The following is an 18,544-nucleotide window of genomic DNA, read 5'->3' on the forward strand; positions in this document are numbered from 1 at the left end:
CGCATGTAAAAAACTTTTAACACGTCTGCACCAGAGAGTTTTCGTCTATATGTATTGTGGAAATATATACATGGACGTTTAGAAATGTGGAGTGCTTAATAATAGTGTCTAACCTTGTTTGTCTATCTAATATGTTTGTTCCAGTCTTATTTCTAGTGTTAGATGATTTCAGTTTAAGCTTTCAGGTGAAATGGTTACTTTACAGTTTTCTATGGTGAACTGAACTTTGCAAAACAAGGGATAACAATCAACGAATAATAGGTGCATGGATGAAATAGATTAGCAACAACAAAAATTGTCATACATGAAAGTGTAAGGCAAATTAAACTATATATATATATATATAAAGGAATTCTGGTTCATATCCTACATGCTCAAAGCAATCCAATGGCCTAGAAAGAGCGAAAAATGGCACTGTTTCATGTTCATATATATGACGTGAAAACAAAAAAGAAAAAGGAACAAGAACACCTAGATGTACATGAAAGACTAAATGGGTAGTGAAATTTCATATATTAAAGGTGTTTGAAACTTGCATTAGTGAAATTTCATATATTAAAGGTGTTTGAAACTTGCATTAGGAAGTTGAAACAAGTAGACGCAACAAAAGCAGGGATGCCAGCAAGTTTAACAAACAATACCGGGATGAAATGAGTTCAGATGGGGCAGTTGACGGTTTTGAGGGTGATGCTCTTCCTGCCAGAGCTGGAGCAGCTGCAGCCCCACCGGGTGTTGTTTGCTGTTCATTTGTAGGCAAAGGATTAGAGGGTGCACCATTTGGTGTCAGGGGCAAGTTCTTACTATCGCTGAGATCTTGACCTGAACATGAACAGTATAAGATTGAGAACTAAAATTGTTGATCACCAAAGACAAGCTAAAAATTTTACAAGCCACTCACAATCAGAATGCGACCAACCAAACTTCAAATTTTCCCGATCAAACACTACTCGGTAACCTGTCATGAAGTTCTCTGCAGAAATTTGTTTCCAGGATGAGTTACATGGAGAGTACAAGAGTAGAAATGAACAGCAGGATTGATACTTACGTCCAATTGTCCCAATATCTCCATCCGTTGGCTGAATGGCTAAACAAAATCCAATAGGTCCCTGCAATAAAAGATTCCACCATGTTTAGTTTTCATATAAACCAGTAATAAGGTTAACTCTGGGCACGATGAAAATGGCAAATTAAACTAATTTCAAAACCAGTACTTCAAAAATTCTATAAATGTTAGAAGACTACCCACCTGAATGCCATAGATCATGAAAACAGGATTATGGACCACAAAGCTGTTGTTCTGTGGAAATCTGAGTTTAACCAAAGGAACCTTGGGTGGCTCCTGCAAACTGTTTCACAGAAGGAAAATGAAAGTGCGTATTAGCACAAAACCGAGAGAAGCAGTTAAAATTTGTAAGTTCATGCCAACTACCTGGACTTGTAGCAATATTTCCAAGGATAACCTTCAAAGCTAGAGATTGTAGCATTTATTTGTCTGTCAAACTATCAAAAATGACATTTACATTAGACAGATAAACAATAAAACCATTATTATGTATGAAGTTAAATCTCAATGGGGGTACCTCCTGGGCAACTCTTTCAAAAACTTCATTAGGAAGAAATGTAAATGATGACCCACTATCAAGAAGAGCTGTGAAGCTTGTCTGCTTGAGACAAGAACTTTCAATACAGCAGTCCTCAACTCCAACGGTGTAGGTAATGCTGAATCAGATTTTAACATCTATAAGGTACAAAACTCTTGAAGAAGGGAACATTAACTGAGACAGAAACAGTAATTTTATCAAACTGCATAGATGATACATACTATTTTCCATTTGTGGACAGGAATGCGGTAGATTGTTGGGTTGCTGGTCCTTGATCCCCAAAAAAGATTCTTCCAGAATCATCCTCATCAAAGCACATTGAAAAGGAGTTTCGAATCAATCCTGCTTTTGCAAGCAGACTCGGAACTGAAACTTCCCCAAGCCCCAACCCCATCAGACCATCAGGGGCAACCCCATCCAAGTAACCGCCACTCTGCTTCATACCACAACTGTACTTAGAGAACAGGCAACAACGAAATTTTAGTCAGAAAAAACTATAGATACTTGTTCATGCAACAAATAAATATATTTAGTATTCCAGGGAATGATCAGTAATGCACACCCTATTATGACAGAAGCCTGCACAGATTTGTTTACTAAATTGTCACCGCCAGATGCAAGATGTAACAAGTCCTCAACAAGCAATCCAGAACTTGAGGTATTTTCTGTGTAGTAGTTGATAGTGTAAGGGCATGGCTGCTCAGGATTTTTGCAGTTTGGTCCCAGGTCACATAACTGGTGGCTGCAGGATAGGTTCTTGCTTGTGCTTGAACCAGAAAGACTGTACTCACTTAGATCTCTATCCTGCATAATAGATGCCCCCAAACAGGAAGGAGCACCTACCAATCAATCATCTAAAAATAAGTGCTAAAAATGTTAATTAAAAGCATCTGACATTCTCCATTCATACAATAAGGTCATTAGATGCATCTGAAAGGCTCATTTGTTCCTCCATCCCCACCCTCCAGTGTGGTGAGTGGGACTCTGTTAAAAAAGGTGATTTTGACTAGCTAATTTTTATCATGAAACAAATTATGAAATTGTTAATATATCAGCATCAAGCACTTATTCAAAACTGAGAAAAAAACCGCAAGCATATAAGTTACAACGCCTTTTGTGTCACTTCTTAAGGACTGAAATTCAATGCTATTGAAACTTAAATCGCAACAAGGCACAACAAAAAAATTGAAGCTCAAGTGGCACAACTTAGAAGCCTAGGTCACCCAAGGAATAGTCGTTTCTGTGTTCACTCAAGAAGCTTATAATTGCTGCATTTAAGCTTGACTTATGTTAAGAATGATCACCAAATGAAGGCCATTTCACATTTTCAATGGAAAACTAATATAATGTTCCTAATCTACCACTCTTAAGAGCAAGTTAGTAGATGTCCCCAATAATTATTACATTTCACATCATCAGTTGTAGTTGACGACTAGATCTTTATACTTCTATGCTCCAATTTAGTTGAACTGGCTCAATGTAAAGAGTACCATGAATAGACAATACAGGAAAAAAAAAGGACTTCTTTTTACCCATAAGTTCTTAACATCACCCCATAAAAATTAAGCTTGGTTTTACAGGTATCCTTGTTTTCTGACCAATCAACTCCCCTCATCATGTTTTTTATAATCCAAAGGAATTTGCTCTCACAGAAAGCTTAAACCACAGTAATTAATCAATTTCATATTGTCTTCCACATGGCTCATTCATTATCATTTCAATAATTGAGTTCCATTTCATAAACTCAGTCGCAAACTACAAACGGACACACACAAACTCTTTTCCTTCTTATAAAAACTTTACTTAAACCCATTTTTTATCCCATAAAGAAAAGGAATATATGACTTTTACATTATAAAATTCCAATTTCCCATTTGATTTCAAAAGGGGGGGCCAAATGTTCCCAAAAGGAGAACCATTAACAACTGATAGGCAGAAAAGCAAATATCTTTCAAACAAAACAATTATTAAAGAAGCAAAAACATTGTTTGAAAACACAAGCAAAGAAAGGTGGCTGAGGTTGGCCTACCAGACTATTATAGTAACTTGCAGACAGAGGAGCGCATTGTACGCAATCACAGGGAACCCAAAGTAGATCACTCCCCGCATCCAATGCAACTAGAAACGAAACATTCGGTGTCCCTATATCAATCCAAGCATAATGTAACCTACAACAGTTCACCCATCATCAATCAACAGTATACACAGTCCCACTACAAATGCATCCGGTAAGGGCAACATATCAATAACATTACCAAAACCAAAACGAGCTATAAACATTAATTAATCATCACATTTACGTCATGCAATGAATACCTGTGAAATGTTAATTGCTAAATGTTATGAGTATCTGGTAATGTTACAGGAACTGCTACAACCCCTGTAAATTAACAAAGGATATAGCTAAACTTGCTAGGGTAACGCTATACCAGCCATTGTATCATGGTACAAGGGTTGACTATGAACCCTTGGACCATGATCCAAAGGCAGGTATGGTAGTTAAGCCCCTAAAAAAGCCCTTTCATATCAGTGATAATGGCTCTCTTGCTGGCCCAGTAACCCAGTACCGTATCAGTAACCCATATTAGGAATAACATTACAGGATTGCAACTCCAAGAGACTCTCAATAACAATACTGGACCAGGATCATAGCATTACCGACAATAATGTTACCCACCGTGATCTTCGGATTGCCACCCTAAATTCTAAGGTGAAAATTCAAGACTCATAACAAAGTAACATTACCTCAGTCCCACAGTCTAACCCTACAAAAATATACATCACGGTAATCCGGTTGAATGCCAGTAACATTACCGGTAACATAGTTATTTTCAGAGACAAACTATTAAAAAATAATTAAAATTTATCTTACCGGCTCTAATAACAATACCAGGAGTTCGATAACGTTACTGATTCTCTTTATAAATTGATTAAAAAGATTCAGCACGTTACCGGTAATACAGTTAGTCTTCAGCACAGAATTAAAAAAAATATATACAAAAAAGAAAAAGTGCATTGCTAAGCACGATAAACGTTACTGGTTAAGAAAAAATGAACTTTGGTAACCTTACCGGCAACACATAGAGAATTTTCAAAACTTAGAAGGAAAAAGAAAAGAGCATACCAGCCGAAGTCATTTCCAAGCGACATCGTTTTGCTGCCTTGAGAAGGAAAAAGATGCTGAAACTTCGGAACGAGCTTCATCTTCTGCTTCTGGAAATCACTACTGAGGAGCAACTGGTAGTACTCAAAGCTCCTCTTCACCGGCCACGTCGTCACATTTCCATTTCTAGCCTTAACTTCCTCCGAGAATCTGTGAATCAGTCGAGTCGAATACGTCGTCGTTTTCGCGACTCCGCTACCGACCAAAGAAGCCACTATCACGTAGTATATCAGCAGAGATCCGCTCTTCATGGCTGAAAGGCAGCGAGGCGGTGTCGTTTTGGAGGTGCAAGTGATGGTGGAACTTGGAAGAAGAGAGAAGCGAGTGAAGGTGAAGAAGGTGCAGGTGGAGGTGGAGGTGCGAAATGAAAACTTTTAATTGTTTAGTATTTATCTGATTTGAGTTTAAGGGATAATATTTTTAAGGTCCCTCAACTTTACTTTAAATTTTAAAGTGCGTAAAAAAATAGAGGTGGTATTGTGGGAAAACATAAAGTATGATATGAAATATGAGTTATCAGTACCAATATAATTCGAATGTTTAGATTATATGTAAAATACATTTTATTTACACAATTAATTATGTATGTTACGTTGAATATCAATCACTTGAAATATATTAATTCAACAATTTAAAATTTATGTAAAAAGAGTTGGTCTGACAATAAAAGAGACTTACTCGTTTCTTTGGGTTTTTATGTTCAAATTTTAGGGTCACTTATCACAATAATATTATAGTTTATCTAATCATTTATCTTGTAGGGTATCTAATAGATCTCAAAATTAGTTGAGGTACGTATAAGCTAGTCCGAACACGTAGGTTACAAAAAAAAAAAAATTCCATCAACTTTGAATAGTGATACATAATTCACATATCTAAGCGTGACAAAATTTTATACCAAATTCGATTTAGAACTAATTTTAAACTCATAATAAGAGATGCTTCGTGTCTACTTAAAACAAACCCAAACCCTCGACAGCTAAGTAGTCTAATAAGGGTAAATTTACTTCTATACCCTTGAGATCCTCCCTTTTAGGCTACCTTTCGAGGGGCAATGTTATATTTCAACTAATAGTTAAAAATATTAGGAGCTTTTGTGATGGCTTTTAAATCTATAAGGACTGCTTTAGAGTCTTACAAACATTAGAGATTTAAGTGAAATTATCTGAAAATTTAATTATGAGGTTCGTTGAAACTTTGCCACGTAGTGGTCCCGGTTACTTTACGTATCAGAGAAAACAAAGTGCTTTGATTGGCGAAGGATGTCTTGTCTGAAAGTGGGCCCATGTCGAACTTTTGAAATTACAGTAAAGGGTCTGTAGTACTTACTAATGACCAACATATCATTTATATTGATGGAAAATATTTTTATTTGAAAGTGCTTATTATAAATTAAACTCATAAATGAATATTCCATTAAAAAAAATTAAATATATTTTGAATATTTGAGACTGTTTTTTGGGTGGTTTTTTTCTAAAAGAATGGAAATACTTTAAAAAATATTTTATATGTGTTTTCTGAAATATTTAAATGACGAATTTATGGAAACAACAAAAACATGTGGCCAAAGACAACATGTTTTTTCCCCTCTTATCAAAAGGAAGTAAACGATATATTAGTCACCAAAATATGATAACTAAGCCTTTACGAGAAAGGAAATTTTATTGAGTTCATGAAGTAAGAAATTTCAATCGATGATAAAAACCCTTTTATAATTGATAAAAACCCTTTTATTTGAAAAAAGAATATGCTATGTCTCTTAAATAGATAATCAAAATAAATAATTTGAGTGATACCCTTGTTAACAAATAAGGTGAACAAAATAAAATTGAGATTTGGAAAGTATAGGGTCCATTTGTTTTATTATTTTGGATATGATTTTGGGAATAAATTTAGAGGTGTTCAAAAGAACCGGTTGGAATCGAAACCGGTGGATACCTTGGGTTTCATTCCGGCTCCTACCCAGAACCAGTCGTCAATGGGTAGGTTCCGGTTTCAAATTTTTTGAACCGTTATTATGCGGTTTCGATTCCGGTTCCTATAGTTAGGAACCAGAACCAGAACCAGTAACCAGGAACCAGGAACCGAGACTAATATAAAATAAAATTAAAGATTAGGGGGGTTAATAAAAACTTTTGTAGAAAAAATAATGTGAATACATTATATTTATATTTCATAACATTTAAAGTACGTTGGTTTGACTTTTGAGAATCTATCTTCACAAAGTAATGGAGTTTGTAATTTTGAATTTTGAATTTTGAATTTATAATTTGTAATTTTATTTTTGTTAACAAGTGCCAAGTGGGGGGGTATTTGTAAGTTTTTAAGGTTTTTTTACTATTTTAAAAACTTTTGGGGGGCATGTAATTATACAAGGTACCCAGAACTGGAACCGAAACCGTTGTTACAGGTTCTGGTTCTGGGTACCTAGGAACCGGAACCGTCGGTTCCGGTTCTGGTTCTAAATTTCAAGGAACCGTCGGTTCCAATTCCTTAAAAAAGTGCAGGGTACCCAGAACTGAACACCCCTAGGAATAATATTGGGTAGTTGAATATGGAAGTATTACGAGGTAAAATTTAAAAATTTACAAAAAAAAACTCTCTAGGTTTGCTAATTTAACTAAACACCCCAATATATAAATTTTTTGTAAAATGACAAGAACACCCCCACCCACCCACAGTGCCAGATTCCGACCACTATCGTTGGAATCTGGCCGAAAAATGGCGTTACAACGCAGACTGATCGGATCTGGCGGGTAGGGCATCGATATGGCCTTTTCCAGCCAGATCCACCATGGATCTGATCGAAAAAGACCAGATCTACAACCAGATATGGCCGTTGACGGGCGAAAAAGTCCAGATCGGTGAATTACCGACCAGTTCTGGTCGTTTATAGGCTTTTGTGATGGATTCCAGCTACCCCCGATAGTGGTTGTCAGAATCTGACAAGTATGGGTGGGTGAGGGTATTTTTGTTAATTTTTAAACTTTTTTCTAAGGGTATTTATGAAATTAATAAATTTAAGGGGTCTAAAAGTAATTAAAAAATATAATATTTCTCAAATAACAAAACAAACAATATTTTTGGAATATGATTGGAAATATAGGTAAAAATAATGTGCCAAATGTAGCCAAATATTAGATTTATGAACAATGTATGACAGAAAGACAAACATTACATTATCAATAATAAATCGAAATAATAAAATAAGAATTGAAATTTAAACTTTTATAAATTCTATGACATGTATTTATTTTCATTTTTCTATACCCAAGATTATTTTCTTTATAACATATTATTAATAATTAATCAATTTTTGTAGGTAATAAAAGTTCAGATAAGGAAAAAATCCGATAAAACGACGGAGGGTAAATTGGGAATTGTGGGGTTTGGTCCAAAGAAAAAGTGAAAGATACCCATGTGATGTGGCCGAATGGTCAAACAAGAGCCGCCCGTTTAGTGGCCCGAGACGGCCTACTGGGCCAGCAATGGGCCCGCCCAAGTCAGGACAAACCAGATAATCTATAAAAGGGAATTGCAATAATGGACCAAAAGATATTGTGCTATATGGAAAAGGCCACACATAAAAGAGCTGAAAGTGCTTTTCTTAAAGTGTTTTTACTTGAAAATATCTTTACCAAATTTGGAAAATAGATAGAAATTCATTTAAATAGACCCTTTTTTTTTTTTTTTTTTTTTTTTTTGGTGACCAGGTGTCCGGGCCAAAATGTGTGTACCTTAACTAATTTTCGAGATATATTTAACACCTTAAAAGCTTAATAGACAGGTAAATCACAAATGTAATAAGTAGTTACCTAGTAAGACTCGAATACAAGACTTCTGAATAACCTAAAGTCTTACCATCCGACCACAAGCGGCAAGCCAAGTGGTTAAATTTATTAGAATTTTTTCGCTATAAGTCCTTGCTATTTTTGCAAACCAAGACTATTTAAAATTTAACCAAACCTCAGAGTAAAAAAAATAAATGAGAATTTTCATCTTTAAAAAGGGTTATTACCATAATTAAAATTGAATTTAAATATTATTGAATATCGATACTATATTTTAGTTTTATATACAAATGTTTTAATAGTTGTAAAATAATAAATGGTTTATTAAAATATTTTATTTGACAATTAGTATTTTAAGAAAACTATTTTAGATTTTTTAAAAAGTATCTTTTACCCCCAAAATCCTTAGTTTATTTTCACAAGATTTGGGTCATTATTTCTCGTTTTCAAGAGATTGTAAGGTTCGATGAGACTCCAATTCGAACTTTCACAATGCAAGATCAAGGATTTTTGGATTATCAATAAAAAAATGTTTCAAACATTTAAACAAAAACTACAAAATAAGTAATTAAAAAAAAAAAAAAACATTTTTTCACTACTTGAAAATACTTCCAAATGTACAATAAATATAAAATACTTAACACAAGAAACAAAATATTGCAACTTCTCAAATTAGTCAACAATCTTTTCAAACTTGCAATTTACTACCACAAAAACAAAACCAGAAGCGGTATCCTTATTTTTACTTTCACATTGACCAGCACACAAATTCAGTGCAAATATTACTAAGAAACCTCAAATATTCTTCTTGTTCATCAAATGTAAGAACATCAAGTTACAAAAAGAATACAATAGAAATGGCTATTTTCAAGACTAATAACAAAAATTAAAATCTCTGCAATGCTATATACACTAATAAATAAGTGAAATGTTGGATCAAACAAGCAACGAAAAAGTTTAAAAGAATTCTCTACTTGACCATATTTTTCACCTACAAGATTAAATTTGCAGCGACGATAATTACTTCTGTATTGGGTTATTACTTATTGGACCATTGGAATTCTATTTCCAGATTCCGGGATGGGCCGCTCTTGCTTTCCGGCAATAGTGTGTATTCGCCGGCAACGGCTCCGAGCATCACTACTCGGTCGATTTGGATGGTTACTTTACCAAAAGAACTCTGTTGTCAAAATCAAAAGTAAGGTTGAGTTTAGTAAAATATGAATAAGAATGTGGAGAACTGAATTTTTAGTTTTAGTCTTTCCGGTTCAATTACCTTTCCCATTTTACTCTTGTTCTTGCAAGAGATGTGAAGTTTCTGGCCTTTCGGAGGACTCTCAAAGGACCATGCAAAGCTCTCATCCCACTCAGGATTAGGACCAGTTGACACAATCTGGCAAGTTCATGAAACAGCAAGATCATAAAGATTAGGACCCGAAAATGAAAGAAGCAATAAGATGTAACGTGTGTTCAAATGATTTTTAACGTGACAACCACTTGACCGCCATAAAGTCTTGTTCATTTGGTTCAGTATGCAACTGGGGTGGTAGTCTGAAAGTGAAAGTGTATTTTTGGATATATTGAGCATTACAGAAAGGTAAATGGAAGCATATAATAACTTACCTTGGTTTGCCTAGGTGGAGTATTGCCAAGGGTAAGCTTGCAGAATACGCTGGGGTTTCCGACTGACTGCTTCATATTGTTGCCACGCTTGATTATAACAACTAATGTTCCTGGCAAACACTGAAGCAGAAATTCGGCCTTCTCCTGGAATCTAGGTGGACCAGACTGGATTAAGTATTGAAGCAAGGGGATTGCATCAGCAGCAGCAACTGATTGAGCTTTTGAAACTTCAGCGGGGCATGCTGACCAAGCTTGTCTGAGAAGAAAAAGTGCATCCAAGGCAGCTTCTTGAGTTGCCTCTGAACCAGTCTTGAGTGCGGTAACCAAATGGGTTATACTCAATGTCGCCGGTTCAGTGGCTCTCAGACGTGGAAAGTTGCTGAATAAAGAATTTAGAGCTTTTAGATACTCCTCATTCACAGTTCCGGTTGCCCATAATTCCTTTTCAATAGCAGCTGTATTGTACGATAAAAAAAAGTATAAAAAAATTTTCAAAAGAGGAACTTCTAAAACTTTATGACAGTGAAGACTACCACACATGCTGAAATGACAATGAACCAAAAGTAGGCTGGTAAAATAGAATTTGAGAAACCAAGTGTCGGGTATCTGTAGACTCTTGAGAGTTAAGAGATCGTACCGGTTATAGCTCTGACTGTTTCACTGGAAGCATATTCCTGAATGGTATGATTCGAAAAGAGAAGCTTTACGAACATTGCAGCCTGAACAGATGTATCTGGATCACTTGAACCGATCAAATCCAATACAACCTGAACACCTCCAGCCTCTGCCACTGCTCTCTTATTGGATCGGCTGTACATGACAAGGTTTTGCAAAGCACATATAGCCACCACTTTCATTTCTTCTGTAGGTTGCTCTTCAAGAACGTTGACTAGTGCACGGCAAGCTGAAACTGCATCAGCACTTCGAGCAAGGCTCTCGTTTTGAAATAGATCACCAAGAGCCAAGGTCGCCAATAACCTTGCTTGCTGAGCTTGAGTTTGTGGATCCAAGAGGTATTGGGATAGTGGTAAAATTGCAGATTTTGTAGCTTTTGATTCTCTGATCTTCACATTGTTAAGTAATACTTCCAGCAGCCTTGCAGATGTTTCCTCACACTGATGAGATCGGAGAAGTTCTAGCAAAGCTTCTATGGCACCACTTTCAGCCATTGCTTCGGCACTGGTTCCATCATCACTTTCCAACACTAGAAGAGCATTCAATGAACCGAAAACTGTGCCCTCTGAGCCAGAACGGAGCAGCCTTACCAACACCGCAATAGGCACTTCCAAGTAATATTCAGAACTAAATTGCAAAATACTGGATAAAACAGAAGCAGCAGATTCCCACAAGGCGTGAGGAAGTGATGGATCAGCTTGCAATATTATTTTGGACAGCTCATTGACACCACCCTCTTTTGCAATTTCATTCGGCCATGTTAGTGCAATACTTACAAGAGCCTTTACCGCTCTCTGCTGCAAAATGTGTATGCCAGAACCAAGAACCCGAATGAGAGGACCAATTACTTGCTGTGTTACTGGATCCTTCTGAAGATGTTCTTCCAACAGTAGATGTGACAGAAGCTCAGCAGCCAACTGCTGCACTGCTGGAGCTGGAGAATCAAGCAAGGGGATAAGAGGCTCAATAGCTTGGTGAGAGGTCAGTGAATAATCAGCCCGACACTGCGGATGTTCCAGAATATTAACAAGAACCTGCAATGCACTGTGCTGTCCATCAGGCCCAAATTCTGGTCTAGTAAGCAACAAGAAAAGAGGCTCAACCACTTTTGCAGCAGATGGTCCCTTAGCAATGCCTGCATTATTGGTTAATATTCGGAGCAATTCGGAAAATGCAGCACAGAGGAAATCTGGAGCTTCGTGAAGGATATCAAGTACACTTTCAATTACACCAGCTTTCACCATTTCCATTTTACAACCAGGTCTATCCTTCCCTAGCTTCACAAGAGCTCTAGAAATGGCCTCATGAAGCATGTAGTTTTTACCATAGAGAAGGCCAACAAGAGGAATAACAGCTCCATGTGCAGCAACTAATTCTGCGAGTTGCTCATCGTCCACAAGTTTATCTAGTGCACGGACAACTGAATGCTGAGCAGGACTGAACTCAGTTACAAGAAGAGAGACAAGAGGCTCAACACATCGTGCTGCAGCCAATGTTGACCTAATTCTTGTATTTCCAAAAAGAACACCACATAGCTCAGCAGCATCCCCCTTCAGCTCCATTGAACAATTAGATGAAAGGATCCGGCAAAGGACATCAACTGCGTTCATTTCAACATCTGCAACTGCAAGGGCCCTTGATGGGTTTTCACTCAGTAACCTGACCAATGCAGCAATAGCAGCATGCTGCTCTTTCTCCAAACCAGTATTAAGAATCTCAACCAAGGGTTGAACAGCTTGCCGTGCAGTTTCTGCATTCCTGATATGGTCAGCAGAAAATAGACTTTCCAATGCTTTGGCAGCACTATATCTTGCAGCTCTTCCACCCAAACGTAAAACAGCCACAAGTTGACTGACTGCACCAAATGCAGATTCATGTCTCCTAATTTCAGCACTGCTGAATAGGAGCCCTAACAGATCCGTAGCAGCTTCCTCGGTTGCATCTTGAGGGCCAAGTGAAAGATACTTTGTAAGTGCTTCCAGAGCCCCAGATTCTACCATTACAATCTTATTTGATGGACAGTCTTTAGCAAGTTGAGTAAGAAGGCCAAGTGCCAGCAAAGGTGCTCCAGGACGATCTGGAATTGGTTTGAGTAGATCAACAAGGGCAGGTATTGCTTTTCGAGAAGTAGCACCAACCCTAATATCTTCAACTCTAAACAGCCTCTCAAGAGCAACTTGATCTGGATATTGCACCAAAGCAAACTCCTCTGACAATTCCAGAAGGTCTTGTATATCAGCATCGGCACAGCCAAGTAAGGCAATAAGCCCACCTGCTGCCCCAGAATTTGCAACAGATAGAAGAGTTCCCCTGCTACCATTACAAACTAGGCTGCAAATTGCTTGTGCAGCAAAATATCTGTTTGCAAATTCCTCCGACTTCAACAAATTTGCAAGTGCTGGAATGGCTTTCATGGTTGCATTTGCTCGTATGATATCTCTATCTTGAAGCAAAATGGCGAGCAGTAAAGCACAAATCCAAATGCTGCTATCTTCTTTATAATCAATCTGCATACATTACCAAAATAAGAGCACACCCTGATTTTAGTCACAATAAGCAGGTACATAAATTTCACCATAGCATTAACATGATAATGCCAACAGTGCATTCATGCAAATCTTTTTCTTTCCAACTGAGCGTGCTTTAAATAATTAGTATGCAAGAAGAAAGTGGGGTACCTGACTATACTGTGAAAACAAATGTGAGACCCTGTCAGTAAGAACTTCCACTGCTCCGGCCTCCATTATCGTTGTTTTGCTTTTTTCGTCATGGCAAGCAATAACAGATAGCAGCCAAATTGCTAAGTTTGCACCATAAATAACTGCTGTGCCTGTCCCAGATTCCTCATTCCTGGCTTCCTCTGAAGTATTCCTGCAGATGCTGATGGCGTCTTCTTCATCAATACCCTCACCTCTTGAAGCCTCAACAATGCTGAGCATTGCAACGAGTGATTGAATAAGATGAAGACATGAGTTTGATTGATTAAGATCCTCCACCATTCTCTGGTGATTAACTTTTGCCGCACATATAAGAAGTGCAGCTCCCCCAATTTTGACCTTTGAGTTTGTGGAACTGATCACTCTTTTAGTAATTGACGAGATACACCCAGAGGCATCGATAACTTTTTCTCCTAAAACTACAGGTTGATCTCGGCAAAGTCGTGACAATATTTCAATGGCTTTATCCTGCAACAAGGGTCTTGCCTCAGCAATGGAAGAAACTATTGGAGTAATGCTTTTCGGAAACTCAGCTAAAACTGCCCAGGCAGGTTTCACATGCCCACTAGCACCTGCTGACCTTGACAGAATAGCAAGTGCATCAAGAGCCTCTGATGTGGTAACAGATCCACCATTGGCAGACTCAAGAAAAGAGACCAACGCAAGAACAGTTCCAGCACGATTTACACAATCAGTTATGGTGGAATCAATTTGGCGCGAATGTAGCAGACGGGAAATTGCAGCAGCTGCATGTGTTTTTCCAGAAACAGTGCCTTCACGCAAAACCCTGGTAGCCGGCAAAATGATTTCCTCAGCTACAGCTTTCTCTGAAACTTCATTATCTAAAATAAGATTTGCCAGAGCACATGTTGCCTGCTCTGCAACTTCCAGAACTGAAGAATTAGCAAGCACAACAAGGGGAGACAATGTATCTCGAGCAATACCAGCTACTTCCCGGTTCTCCTTGACTGAAAGAAAAATTGCAGAAAGGCAATGAGCAGCCTCTGCTAAGACACTTTCAGACTCAAAGCTTAGTAGCTTCATGACAGAATAAAGAGTTCTCACAGCAATGCTACTTTCACGCAAGTCCTTCCGAGTTTCAAAAATCCCAGCAAAAGCTGAAGCCGACTTAGCCTGAGTCTCTTCTTTAGTAGAGCTCAGTATTTTAATCATTGTGTCAACTGCATCATTTGAAGCACTGCCTTCACGCAATATATCATTGAAGGGAACCACAGACAACATACTTCTAAGAGCATCTAAAACATAAACTTTGGATTCCGGTTGATCACTTGTTAATAATGCAGTGAGCTGGCTGATAGTTGCTGTATCAGATTTATGGATTAGGTGGTTTAAAGTCTTTGCAGCGATTTCTTTCCCATTGGAACTCCCATTTTTCAGTAGCCATAACAATGCAGGAACAGCATCAGCACTTTCAACACAAGCACGTATATCTTCACTGTGATTGCATAGATTCCTAAGAATGGTTGCAGAGTCTTCCTTGGCTTTTGCAGAACCTGACTCCAGAATTTGAACAAGTGGAGGTATGCCACCAGCAGCAGTAATGGCCCATTTACTTTCATCATTCTCGTTAGATAAGAGGCAAAGCAGTGCAACTGAACATTCTTGCTGCTGTTCTGATGAAAGTCCAAGAAGGGATATCAACAGCTGAATCCCTTCACGGCCTTGGAGAGCACGCCATAGACTACCTTCATTATTGCAAAGTTTGAGAAGAGCTTTTACAAGCTCATCCTGAGCTTCATTGGTTGCCATTGTGATCAAACCAACAAGTAACCGTTTTGCTTCAGAATTTGTAAGTTTAACTGAGAGTAAGGCATTCCCATACAAACTGGCTAGAGCTTCTATGGTGCGCTCCTGTACAAGAAATGGTAATTTCGGCTTGAACTGGTTGACCAAAGTCTGCTCAACAATTGAAGGATCTGATGCTTTAGTCGATTCAGCCATGCTGTCATATATCATAAGAGCTGAAGCCAAAGCCCCTAATGTGTCCTCAACCTGAGCAGGTGAAGAGCATGATTCAAGGCTTTGGCCAAGACTTGAGATGACATTCGACAAGCCACCAGAAATGTTTGCCAGAGCACACATTGCATTCTCCTGCAAGGCTTGGGCATGTTCACCTTGCATGAATTCTTTAGAAGGAGCTATTGTGGCATTTATTAGAGCAGGAATACCATTTGAACCAGCTATTTCACGCCTCGCCTCTTTACACTTGGCAGAGAGAGACTTAAGAGCGCCTGCAGCTTCTGCTCTAACAGGGGGTTCATTACCAGGTCCTAACAGCTTGAGGAGCTGTTTTGTAGCCTCTGCAGCTAAGACCCTGGAGCAAACAGATTCATCCTCCATCATCATACATGCAAGAAGAAAGCAAACGTGAGCTTGAGTGCCTGGCTGTCCTGATGTGAGTAACTTAACAAGTATATCCACTCCGCCAGCTTGTATTGTTGCAGCCCAAAATCCCTCAGTGCTGCTAGAGAGATTCTTTAATGCTCCTGTTAGTAAGCTATCAACCACATTTCCAGTCTTGAGCCCCTTTTTAAGCTGCTCCCATAACACCGGCACTACTCCTTCAGTTGAAAAAATTTTGGATCCAACATGATCCTTTGCCCCACCCTGAGAAACAGCATAAATTGTCTTTGCTGCAGCAATTTGACCTTCTGCTGAGCTGGATTTGAGGAGACCAAGCAATGGAGGAATGCATCCCCCAAGTAAGACTTTTACCCTCAATTCATTCTCCTTACAGAGAGAGCCTAAGACATTAGCAGCCTGTATCTTCACTCCGAGTGATCCTGATCGAAGAAGGGATACAAGTACTGGAACTGCTTGAGAGTGAGATCCGACAGCACTAAAAGCATTCTCACGTGTATCAATGAGTTCTAGCAACTGCTTCAAGTTATATTCCTTCTCTTGTACAGCCGAAGAACTCTGCCGCAACTGCTCAATGCATTGTGCAACACTCGCTAATGTTCCATCCGGATCCTCCATGCTGCTACTGCGATCTCTGCAAAGGATTAAGAATGCAAGAGACTTCAGTTAAAATTACATCTGCAAACCACTGCAAGCTACCCTCATTATTGACCTCATTTTCGGAGAAGGAAATACAAATAAGAGTATTGGATCAAGCCATGATAAACCAGTGTCGATCCACTAAAGACAAGAAAGTAGATGACCACGAGTAATAAGGGGATGAAATAAGTTAAAGTGACAAAAAAAGCAATGGAAAGAGGCCAGCAAACATATTGGTTGACATTGACATATACAAGATATGATATATCATTTATAACTCAGCATAGCCATAATCAGGGTGATAACATTATAGAAGAATTGCTGCTCACTCCAATTAGCTCCTATCATGTATAGAGCTTCTAGAAACACCATCTCTGGGATAGATACACACATAAAATCTACCCACAGTGTGAAGATAATTTTCTCAAAACAAAGGCACCTAAGGGTTATTGTCAATCCTACTGCAAGCAAAAATGTTTTCCCAAAGTACATTTTCTTCTCTTTTTCTTTTTAGCAAGGAGAACTATATGTACCCACTACAGAAATTACAAACACTGCTTAGTGGTTACAGGTCATGAACATAATACTTATCCCACCAGGATAATTCTGCATGAAAAAAAATAAATAAATAAATAAAAAGAGAGAAAGAGAGAGAGAGAGAGAGAGAGAGAGAGACTGACCTCAGACTCATCTTTATAACTGAATGTGGAGTTGGGGGCTCTGAATCTTGAAGTCTGGCATCTACATTTTTATCCTGCAATTATGAGTGCAACAGAACACCAAAAAGAAAAAGGGAGTCACATAATTGATCATAGCTGAACACAAAATTCAAATTATGTAAAATATTAAGTTTCAAGCCAGCCCATTCCAATATTTTCTTCATCTGAATTAGGCATGAAGTAAAGGTAACATAGCATGATTTGACGGAGCAGGTTAACTAGCACAACACAGTGACGTAAAACAAAATATTTGAAATTTCAATTCCATTCTAATTTGGTCAAACATGATACATTCCCCACAATAAGGCTGACAAAACTTGAACTTTGAGACAAGAAAGAAAACAGGTAAGAGTTAATGCAAAAAAAAAAAAAACCCAAGTCGTCGAAAAGACTTCTGTGAAAGTTTATCCATTTGTTTATAGAAGATGCATCTGACGAAAGCTCAGAAAACAAAAGGGTATCAGATTAGTTTTTTTACTCCTAGTTTGATGTTTTTACTTTGTTAAACCCGACAACCATCAACAACTTCTATTTAAAATTGTCAGTCAGAAAAAATGTAAGTGAATTATATACCCAAATTAGAACGTTAGCCAAAATTGTAGTATACACAAACAACTGAATTAACCAGCAAAGAACAAGAATTCCAACTACCACCGATGCCAAAATGAGATCTATAACATGCCGCAGTTAGTTAGTTCCACATGAAGTTCACATGTGGCATGTGAATTCCAATATATCACCACTAAGCACTTACAACTGAGACAAACTGACAAACTATCAAGATTCTAATTGCAATAAGCATTAAGCAGAAGAGTACCGCATCATTGGCAGCATGGCCATTGCCATTGCTGCCAGTGAACCTCCAAGCTAGTGTGGTCGCCAGCTTTACTTTACTTCAAGATACCCAGATAGAAATTCAATCCAAAACAACACCCCTCTCCAGATCCAAGTTCAAGCACAAACGCGGGCGGTCAAAACATCAAAACCTCCTGTGAAACAACAGTACATAAGCCGAACTGAAGATCCCAACATCAAGCAAAAGTAGATCAAATGAATATAAACCCACTTCAAAACATGAAAAACCAAATTCGATTCATAGAAATAATTGCAAATTGATCATAACCAAAGCAGTAATCTCAATTAACTAAAACTCACTACAATGTAGATCAATCATCCGCTGCCTTAAGCACATCCATTAGCAACAAAATCTAACACTTATCAACTCAACAGAAAC

At 37.9% G+C, this 18,544-nt stretch overlaps 2 protein-coding genes across 4 annotated transcripts; both read right to left on the minus strand.

Annotated features, from left to right (window-relative positions):
- Positions 1-321: 321 nt before the first annotated feature.
- On the minus strand, positions 322-5,061 carry LOC116122652 (aspartic proteinase-like protein 1). Of its 3 annotated transcripts, XM_031408479.1 has the most exons (11): positions 4,726-5,061; positions 3,631-3,769; positions 2,164-2,405; positions 1,823-2,050; positions 1,581-1,719; positions 1,430-1,500; positions 1,247-1,346; positions 1,046-1,106; positions 899-970; positions 548-819; positions 322-507 (listed from the first exon to the last, which is right to left on the minus strand). In XM_031408479.1, exons 1-10 carry the CDS (start codon positions 5,013-5,015, stop codon positions 578-580), a joined length of 1,584 nt encoding a protein of 527 aa, XP_031264339.1. In that variant the 5' UTR covers positions 5,016-5,061; the 3' UTR covers positions 322-507; positions 548-577. The 3 variants fall into 3 exon arrangements, with proteins under 3 accessions (XP_031264339.1, XP_031264338.1, XP_031264340.1); XM_031408478.1 differs by having other exon boundaries at positions 322-819; XM_031408480.1 differs by lacking the exon at positions 3,631-3,769 and having other exon boundaries at positions 322-819; positions 2,164-2,440; positions 4,726-4,870.
- Positions 5,062-9,255: 4,194 nt separating this feature from the next.
- On the minus strand, positions 9,256-18,299 carry LOC116122593 (protein CELLULOSE SYNTHASE INTERACTIVE 1-like). Its single transcript, XM_031408425.1, has 7 exons — positions 18,128-18,299; positions 17,272-17,345; positions 13,532-16,586; positions 10,816-13,360; positions 10,179-10,633; positions 9,832-9,948; positions 9,256-9,735 (listed from the first exon to the last, which is right to left on the minus strand). The coding sequence occupies exons 2-7, from the start codon at positions 17,280-17,282 to the stop codon at positions 9,595-9,597; spliced, it is 6,324 nt and encodes a 2,107-aa protein (XP_031264285.1). The 5' UTR covers positions 17,283-17,345; positions 18,128-18,299; the 3' UTR covers positions 9,256-9,594.
- Between the last annotated feature and the right edge of the window lie 245 nt (positions 18,300-18,544).

This window comes from Pistacia vera, unplaced genomic scaffold, assembly GCF_008641045.1.
Source record: "Pistacia vera cultivar Batoury unplaced genomic scaffold, PisVer_v2 Contig136, whole genome shotgun sequence".
Taxonomy (NCBI): domain Eukaryota; kingdom Viridiplantae; phylum Streptophyta; class Magnoliopsida; order Sapindales; family Anacardiaceae; genus Pistacia; species Pistacia vera.